Here is a 10,356-nt window from a genome sequence, read left to right as displayed (position 1 = left end):
AATGAAGTTGCCTGAAATGCTACAATTCTGAGGTAATGATTTTTAAGCTCTTTACTGGGTGTTTTAGGTTCAGCTGATCCTGTACACCTACCTGTCTACTGAGTTCATTGGCACTGTTAACATATACAATGCAATCCGGCGAGTTGGGACAGTTCTTTTGGTCATGCATACCCTAAAGTATTATTACTGGGTAGTGAATCCTCAGGATCGCAGCGGTATTACTCCCAAAGGTTTAGGTATGTGTTCATTTCTACTCTTGCAAGCTAACATTTGTTTTAAGCATTGTGTTCAGTGTGTCATATAAACTGTAAATTTTCCAGATAAAGAATTGTTTTAATGCAATGAGTTCACCGTAACCTTTTGTCCCTAGGATATTCTTGAAGACTCTTTTCAAAAAACAACTAATGAAAACTTTTGAAGAAAATTATATTTTCTGTCTTCATATATTATTTTAATAATATTAGATTCTATATTAAACAGATATTAGAACTGGGAGAGCAGGTAGGGTTTTGTAAGTGTGGATCTGTGCTTGGGAATACAGTCTCTTTATGGAGCTTGTTCAAGTTCTGGACACCTTTAAGTGCCTATTAGATCTGTTGATAAGACCAGTGTAGCTGAAAGCAGGCATATTGAGTCTGTCTGACAAGCACAGAGGTCTGAACTTGTTGGAAACATGCTTAATAAGCATGCTTAATCTGTACAGTGAACTCATGGGGAAAGAAGTAGTAAGAAATTTAGAACAGGTGTTTAGTACTTGTCATTGACACGGAACAAGAACACTGATTGTAAGGAAAAAGCAAAGGGAATAGCTGCCTAGCTCAGAGATACCATACTGTAGAAGGAACTGGGGAAAATGAAATGTGCAGCAACTCAGTACATAGCATAAACCTGTGCAGGTGGGCCTGGAACAGATTAGAAAATTAATGCTTCTGAAAATACAGCTTTATGACCCTTCTGATTGTTATTCTGAGTTTTATGGGGATGATGCACAGAACACCTTCTGAATCTTTTGACAGAGGAAAAGGAACTTCTTCCTCTACTCTTTCCCGTGATGAAGAAAAGCTCTGGAGTTTCAGAGAGAGAAACAGTGGGTGAAAGAGAGCTAGATGTACTGGGAGTGAGGGGTCCACTTCACAGAATGGGCAACCCTGTTGGAGTGTTGCAAAGATTGTTTTGTAGTAGTTTGTGTCTTGTAAGGAACAAAATACATGTGGTTTTTCTTTTCAGTGAAGATGTGGATTTACTTAATTAGCTTCTGAACTGATTTATTGAAACTGGGGCAAGTGTATGTATAGGATAATCCTACTATTTTAGTTTGAATGGCTTATTTTGACTAGACTGGTCTATGTTGAAAATACCTATTCTTAGACTAAATACGCCAGTGGGCATATCCTGTACAAAAACGTAGTCTTGTATGATTACTTGCATTTGCTAATTGATTTGCTTTTCCCTGGTGATTATGATCATAGAAACTGTGAACCTATGAGCAAATGTAAAAACCGTCCCTAGGAAGGTGTTTGCAACAGCCATTTGCTTTCTATATAAAGGCTTTTTCTTGCACCTGTTGTTTTAACCCTGTCTCTCCTGGGAGCTACTCAATATTTAGGTATTTAAAAAATTTTAGTAGTAGTCTGCTTTACACAGAAATGGCAGAAGCAAGTCCTTGACTTTGAGTTAACAAATTAAGTCTTTGACTTAAGGTAACTTATATATATAGTATTGCAGGATTCATTTTTGTCATGTATGTAGCCTATGTGTAATAATGGCATGTAGTTCTACCTTTGATTTTTAGTAAACAGTATGCAGGCTTAAAAAAAATTGTACACTGCAAAAATTTGAAATCTAAGAATTCTAATGTAAAATTCTCATATTAGAGTTATTCCTTGCATGAAGTTGGTAAAGAAGAATGGTTCTTTATGGAAATGGAGAATTGTAAAACTGTGAAAAGAATTTACAGGTTTTTAGAAAGCCATGTTTAATAAAAGCTTTTCTAGAACCTCACTAGTCAGAGCATTTTGCTAATAAAAAGTTCTAAAATTATTACTATTTCATAGTCCAAAGTGGAGGAAAAATAACTGTACTTAAAATTGTGCCCTCTTCACATAGCAAATGCCTTTTATTTTTCTGTACCTGAAAATGCATTTTACGCTAATAACCACTTTTAGTTTGTATTTTATGTATCTACTTTTTTTTCTTTTGTAGATGGGCCACGACCTAATCAAAAAGAGATTTTATCTCTGCGAGCATTCTTATTGATGTTCATTAAACAGCTAGTGATGAAGGTAGGCTAACTTTTAAATTATGGTAAGGTATCCAAGTTTCCTTTCATAAGGAAAGCAACTTCACTATAACTTTTTTTTTCCTAAGCATGTTGAGTTTTGTAAGCAAAGTAGTAAATGAAAATAGCATTTAAGGTGCATTATCTTATTGTGGCTGTTGTCATAGACAGTAGTGCTGAAGATGTATTTTCTCTCTTTTAAGCTGATTTTATCAAAAGTAGAATAGTTAAATCATTGATTTAGAAATATATACTACAAGGGAGATATGTACTTTTTGATTCAGTATTTTGCCTTTGACAACAACAATACCACTTGCATCAGAGGAAGTGTGTAAGGAGTAGATTTGGCAGTAGTATAGCATTGTATGCTATGGACCAGTGGGACGAAGGACAAGATACTCCCTCCACAAGTAACAAGTACCAGTTTTGCAAACGTTTGTTGGACATTAGATATTAAAACTCAATAGTTTTGCTGATTGTGGATTTTTTTATAGCCCTTTGCTACTGTAAGTTCTGATCTCTTCTTATTTGTATCTCCTTTCTCTGGGCTGTCTTCTGTGTTTGAGTCCAGCTCCCCCCCCCCCCCACACACACACTTCTTGTGCTGCTAAGGTACCAAAATGCTCCCTGTGCTGCTCTCCAGAGCCGTAGCAGTTGGGAAGAGTAACTACCAGAAAAGTTCTGCTCTTGACTCTGTCTTTACTGAAATCATATGTTCTGTAATTGAAATACAGGGGAAAATTTAGCTATCAAACTCTAAATGACCTTTATTGAGTGTGTGAATTTGATTTTTCTGTCAGAGGTTTATGACTTGGACAGTTTTGGATAGACCTTTCCAAGGACAGTAAAAAGGATGTCCATGATAAAAGGTTGATTCTTCTGCAGATTTTCTAGCTCTTTCCTTCCATAATCCCATTCTCATAAATGGTTTATTTTGTTTCTCAATTCACCAAAAAAAATCTTAAGGCAGGTTTGTGACACAGAAGCCATAAATTATTTAAATTTTTGCAAAGTTGAAAGCAACTGAAGATACGATTCTAAAGTGCAAAATAAGAAGCAATCTCAGCTATAGGCAGAGCTAAGTTATGTTCATAAATAAACATCTAGGTCTACTTTTGCATGCTCTTTGCCACCATAACTTCATTAGCCTATTAACAAAAAGCTCTCAGTTCACATTCTCTGTATCGATTATTTTATGTACTATGTTACTCGCCAGCTTACCTTTATGCCTGTCTTGGAGTCATCTTAATGCTCTTTTGTAACCTTCAGTTGGGTTCTTTTGGGGCAGAGAAACAGCTACCTTCTATGTATGAAGCTATTATAGTACATAGTGAAAATAAACTTGTCTTGTGAGACTCTTACACTGTATGTAACCATGGTGTATAATAATGCTCTTTTGGGAACTGCTCTTTTGTATGTTGTAAGATGATAGTTAAAACCTGATTGCTTTTAAAGGACTATGGAATAAAAGAAGATGAATTGCAGGCTATTCTGAATTATCTGCTCACTATCCATGAGGTAATTTTTAATTTGTTCTTTTTTTTAATATTGCTTCCACTGTTTGTGACCACTAACTAAATTACCTTAATATTTTCAAATAAAATACAATACCCTCTTTTTGCCACAAGATGGCTCTGTAGAGGAAGTAGCAAATATTGTCCAATTCTTAAGCGTAGTGTGTTGAATTACCAATATCTTGCAGAGCAGTGCACTATGTTCAATATTAGATTGAAGTTCAGTAAGCCAGTAAGTCAAAATAGTTTCCTATGTTGATTTGCAAACTGATTTACCAAGCAGAAAAGCAGATGGTGCTTTAAAAAAACAAACTTGTTTTATGCTGCTTAAGTAATAATTTTAATACTTTTAATTTTGTTTTTTACTCCTTTTATTCTGCTTCTTAAATAAAGCAATAAAGTTGAAAAAATGCATTAAAAATAAAGATGCATGTTAATGGCATCTAAGAGAAACATATAAACTTAATTGGGAGAAAATGTTGGTTACCGCTGATACATCTGCATCTTCATATTTTAGCACCAGGAAAAGGCACTTTATGCCAGATGCAACATCAAAGACAAGGGAAATGGGAACATAAATCTAACTGATCTAATCTCTGTGAGGGTGCTTGAAATGGGTAAAATAAGGAATTAATTGAGCTTCACTTCAAGTAGTACAGATTTTTTTTCTTTTCTATTTACACCTATATCTTCCTTTTATTCTCTATTCTGGTTACTGAACCATGTACTTGGCTGCATCATGGTCAAATAACTTATGTCATTCTCCTATATATCGATATCTAAAAAATAAGACTCTTGGTAACAAATGAGTGAACCAAAATAGCAGAAGCTTTATATAGCCTTCAGATGAGAAGGTGATAATATTTTTAACTATATAATGAAGTGTGTGTGGCCTAGTCTAAAAGATGGATACTGAATCCTACTGAATTAGTTATCTAGATGCAAATTCATAACAACAACAATAAAAAAGTAAAATTCAGTCTTTTGAGGCTCATTTGTCAATGATAGTGTCTGTGATGCAAGCTAATGATATTTTCAGAGGAGCAGAGTTGTTCAGGAGGCATAAAATTGGTTTGCTAATAGGGACAGAATCAGAATATTTGTTCAAAAATGATGGAAAGTGTTTTTTTTTTTTTTTTAACTAAGCTTTCATTTTAATACCACAAAGAATGTGAAAAGACATGATTGTATTTTGCTACTTTGTAGGTATTTTGTAGTTGTAATGTAACTTCAAACAAATTCCTAAACTGTAGTTTTGAGTGCTTTAAACTAATAGTGTTAAAAACTTTACAGGGTGGCTTGAATTACCTATTTTTGATATTATCAGTGGCAGGTGATGTTAATTTTATTTTCCTAGAGTGGGCATTTGTTAGTAGAGATTTCTTATTGAATATTGCCCAGTGCCCCAAATATGCAGTAGCTACTGTGCATGAAGAGAGGGAAATGTGTATGTGGACAGATGACCATGTGCATGGGATGAAATATGAAATAGCTATAGAGTCCATTCCCTGTCAGGGGCTTACTCCCCAGACACATTTGTGTCACTTTCCCCTCTATTTGGAAAAAAAAAAAAAAGTAAGTATTTTCTTCATAATATTTTCTCCTGGCTCCATGAACTTGCCTTCTTGATCTTCAGCTCTTTGATCCTGGCCTATTCCTTTTGGCCCTTGGTCTACTAATACTACCCAGATCATTTTAAAATAATTTGCAGTGGCTCTTTTGACCAAAACAATGCTCTAGCATAGATGCATTTTCATTTCAAATTTGTAATTTTTATTCAACAGGATGACAATCTAATGGATGTCCTGCAGTTGCTTGTTGCTCTGATGTCAGAGCATCCCAGTTCTATGATCCCTGCTTTTGACAAGAGGAATGGATTACGGTAAGTTAGATTTTGTAAACAGGCAAAAGAGAATAATATTTTGACCTTACTGCTATTTACTAAAACTTCCATGCAGTCTGAAAGGTTCTTGTCAGTGTGTGTTGCAATCTCAGACTCCTTTTGGGTGATTTTTATGTCCAGGTGTTCTTTGGCAAGAGGTGGTGATGGATATATTATCAATGAGGTCTTTTTTTAATGTATCCAAGCTGCCAGTCATGCTGAAACAAGTAGTAGTCAATTTGGGTTAGTCTATATGTGGATGTTAAATCTTCATCTACTGGGTTTTTAGCATTCCATTCTTACATATGTTTTAGAACTGAAAGTAGGCTGGCAAAAAATGGCTCAGATTTCTTCTGATCTGTTAGCCTTCATTCCTTTTTTTTTTTTTTTTAATGTGCAAGGTATTATGGGATTTTTGCAGAAGAAAGCTTTTGTTTGTTTAAATTTATCACTTTGGTATGGATTATTCACAATGACTGTTTCCCCCCCAAAATGAGAAATGTTGTTTCACACTTGTGAGAGGAAAAGTAGTTAGGGAAGAAAGCCTGTTCTACTAACACTAAAAGCACAGGAGAAGATCTACTAGGAAAAGACTAAGTTATGGCTTTGATTTTTTTGTTGTGGCTCTCAGAGGGTGGTCACATTATTGAACTTTTCTAATTTAAAATGAATCTGCATGGACCTTGTGGGGAGAAAATAGCATCAGGCAAAAAAAGGTAAGAATTATTCCTAGAAAAGTATGTGGAGTAGTAATTCTCTTGCTGTATAAAGGCAGAGTCTCAGTTCATATATTTTTTTGCACCTATTGGTTAACTCCCATTTATATATATATTTTTTTCAGTTGCTCTTTCTCAAGAGACGGCATTCAGGCATGTTCATAATTGTTTCCTCCCTTTTTAGTGCTAGGCTGTTTTTTTTTTTCCTTTTTTCTTTTCCTTTTAACCCATTTTCTTCAGCTTTGCCTTCATTTGTATGGTAATGTATTATGTTATGGGAAACTAATAAAAACTCTAAATAATAAAGTATATGAATGCCATGTTGGGTCTCTAATGTAATACATTTGTTTTTACCTAACAACTGGCAGTAGACATTTTCCTTTTTATTAACTAGTGTATGGGCAAGTCAGTATGAATAGTGAGTCCACAGTGAGAAATCATTTTGTTTTTCTGTCTCATTTATTACATTCTTTGCTCCTGTACTGTCTCCAGTCACTTAATGGGTTGCTTATATATTTATTGTTTTTTTGATTAAAAAAACCTTGTTATTGAAATATAAAAATAATTCTACAAAGCGTTATAAATAGTTTTTAGAAATAATTAAAAATTTAAAAGTTACCAATCTACTGAAGAAATAATAATCATACGAAAATATTTTTTCCCTATGAGACTAGGTATCGCTCATACTGTTCTGTTAAGACAAGTAGGGAAATGGATTACATTGTTAGCTTGACACTGTATGGTGGGCTTACCCCTTGGTTTTATTCCACAGCTGCTGTTGCTTCAACTTTTCCAGGATAAATTATTTACTATAGATAATTGGATTTTAATCATTCCTGGGTTTTCATTTAAATTCCAATGTAGAATCGGATTTTATTTGTCTCAGTTTAGATGTCCTGGGTAATACCTTTAGGTAGGCAATAGTTAAGGAATATATAATTGGTGGTGAGTGCTTAGGTATGTATAAATAAGGCCTATTAACTCTGGCTAAGTCCTGTGAACTTTTTACAACTGGCTGATGTAAAATGCAATATTGTAACATTGGATACTTTTGGAAAGTTTCTTCAGTCATTCAAATTAGATTTATTTTTTTTTTTTTAATAAAGCTTTACAGATTTCCTCAAAATAGCTCTTTTCTTAAAACTAAGTCATGGGAAATGTTAGCATCACATAGGTGTAGAGCAGGAGTTTGAAATTTGGCATCAGGGTTGGTGAGACTCGCAATAATATCCAGAATGTGCTTTTCTGGAGCCTCTCACTTGCCAATGTTTTAAGCTTCTGAAATTTGTTGTTCGTGCATTCACAGTAAGAGGTGGAGAGACAGTTCTCTGGCAGTGGGTTCCCAGCAGTCCATGTCTGGCAGGAAGTGGCTAGGCCTTTATCTGAGTTACTGTTGACATACTCTATGATGCTGAACATTAGAAATGAAAACAGATTGAAATGAAAAGATACTGAGCAAAAGAAACGTATACTTTTTTTGAAAATCCAAGAAACTACATTAAAGACTATACTTTTGAGACCTCCTTACTAAGATTGCTAAATTAAGAACACTGAAGTTAGGGACTTCTAAAATAAAGATTGTTCAGGAATTTTAATTTGCTTACTCTGCTTTGCTCTTATACATTAAGACAATTTTTATATAATCTCACACACATTTTATTTTGTGGATACGGTTAGATGTTCTTGGGAGGATTGCTGCTTAAAAAAAACTGGCAGAGATGAGAAGCTCTCTAGTAATCGGGGAAAGAATTGAAGAGAGAACAGTCTTCACATGCTTAAGGACATTGAATGCTGCTTTGGAGAATGGGCTTTTTGCCTGGGCTGCCAGGCAGACTGCTTACATCACAATTAGTGACAATTAAGGAAATGTGTGGTTTCTTGCCTTTTCTGTGGCCCCAACTTGAGAAACCTATAGTCTGATTTCTAGAAGAGCTGAAGATTTTCTAGTACTACATTCAGTGAGTTTGTCCAAAGACTGTATAAATTCTTTGTCAAGGCACCTGTATATTTTAACTTGTTCACCTCTAATAAAGAATGCTATTTTTGTTGTCTTGTCTTGGTGTCTTATGTGAAAAATAGGGAAATATCTCCATATTACATATGAATGTTATGAAAAAGAACTCAATAATGAGAACTCAGCACGCAGACACTATGACAAAACCTATGTGAGATGATCATTCTGTAGTCACTAGTGTTTAGAGGGCTACATGCTGAATGGCACATGTTGAAAGAAATAGTTCACAGAGATCTGTTTCTTTCATCATAAAGACATAAGCTGGGCAGAGGTGCTGCCCTAACTATAGGTGATCCTATAAAGATTATTTAAGAGTTTTGATAGGGCTGAATTCTGGTTGTAGCAGGCATTTCCTAATTAGAATGATGAATGTCCCTAATTTTGTTATTTTAGTTTGGTTGCATTATGAAAAAACTCTTTTAGTGTAACAAGAAAATAGAATTGGAATAAACAAAAGTGCTCAGGAATTGGTTTGTAGCTCTTCTGAGATGTACAATGCGGTGCCCTATTGCAGGATGGTAGGGCAATCGTTTGGCTCTAACTGAAAATGGAAAAGTGAAAACTGTTTGTGTTCATGTCGGAATTCTAACTGAGATTGAAATATGAACACCTGCCATCATAATTAAAGAAGAGTAATGACTGCAAGAATACCTTCTAGAAAGAACATGTATTTATGCATATGAAACTTAGTAGACAGGACAGTTCAGCTAAGATTCCAATGTGTTTTTGCATTGAACATTTTATACTTAATATTCTGAAGAGCAGAAATGGGTATGGGTGAAATGACAAGATTGTCTCCCGACTTGGTGCTTCTTTACTTCCTGAGGGACCAGCAAAGGGCACGAGTGTCAAATATTAGTGCTAGTAATAAATCCCCATCTAAATATGGCTCTTCCTATTCAGCCACATTTGTATTAAAACAATTATTTGCTTCGTTTTCTGGTTAAAATATTAGATTAAGACAGTTTTGCATATAGAAATTGCAACAACTTTTCCACAGCTATACACGTATTATATATATATTGATATTTTGGAGCGTTTAAAATCGGATTAAAAATCTCTAAATAGAATTTAAAAATGTGAAAACAGAAATTGTCGTGTGATTAACAAAAATGTTTTTTCTAGTCTTATTAATAGCCATCTTTTCAACTTAGGCCCTAGGCCCAGACACAAATTTATTTGCAGTCTGCTGCAGTTAATTTGTAATTTCAAAAACTGTACTGTTTATTTCAACTATTTTAGGAAGCCTTGTGTTTTCTCCACTTAGGGTTGTCTACAAGCTTTTAGCATCAAGAAGTGAAGGCATCAGGGTGCAAGCTCTAAAAGTGATGGGATACTTCTTAAAGCATCTTGCTCCAAAGTAAGTACTGATTTAGATCTTAAGAAAATGGCATGTTGTGACATGCCATATACGTGTGTGTGTATGTGTATATACAGACTTATATTTATATAATTGTGTGTGTGTATGTAAAATAGAATAAAAAATCAAAGGCTATGTTGAAGGTTAACCAGCAAATATGCTTCACCAAATAGGAGATATTATTCTTTAAGTACCTTTCATTTTGTTTGTCATTAATCCATTTTCAATGTGGTGAAACCGCTTTTTATTGGGAACTACTGTCCAGGCATTATCACTTTATTATCACGTTCATTTACTACTACTTACCTGCATTGTAGCTTCCTGTTTTCTAAAGCAGTCATTTTGCATAATTCCAGTGAAACCAGTATAAGAGTTAGAATAGTGAGATTGAAACCCATATTGCTTACTGAGAACTTACTTTAAGATGTCTCAAGTATCTTTTTCAACCTTCTTAGTGTAATTAGGTAAAACTACATTAATGTTAACAATCAATTCCTTTTTTATATGGCTGATAGCCTATATGCCTAACCAATTTTGTGATCTGGAAGTTAATTAAGGTAGAAGCTTGTATGTGAATGAGATTGCCATGGCT

At 34.5% G+C, this 10,356-nt stretch overlaps 1 protein-coding gene across 1 annotated transcript in view; it reads left to right on the top strand.

Annotated features, from left to right (window-relative positions):
• Nucleotides 1-10,356, top strand: part of LRBA (LPS responsive beige-like anchor protein) — a 376,211-nt gene that overhangs the window by 16,212 nt on the left and 349,643 nt on the right. The window contains exons 10-14 of the mRNA XM_013951635.2: nt 68-236; nt 2,203-2,282; nt 3,734-3,796; nt 5,577-5,674; nt 9,672-9,764. Of these exons, the coding sequence (XP_013807089.2) occupies nt 68-236; nt 2,203-2,282; nt 3,734-3,796; nt 5,577-5,674; nt 9,672-9,764 (503 nt within the window). The remainder of the gene's footprint in view (nt 1-67; nt 237-2,202; nt 2,283-3,733; nt 3,797-5,576; nt 5,675-9,671; nt 9,765-10,356) is intronic.

Source organism: Apteryx mantelli, chromosome 5 (genome assembly GCF_036417845.1).
Source record: "Apteryx mantelli isolate bAptMan1 chromosome 5, bAptMan1.hap1, whole genome shotgun sequence".
NCBI classification, from domain to species: Eukaryota; Metazoa; Chordata; class Aves; order Apterygiformes; family Apterygidae; genus Apteryx; species Apteryx mantelli.
The sequence above is the reverse complement of the archived record's forward strand: the minus strand, read 5'-3'. Positions and strand labels throughout refer to the sequence as shown.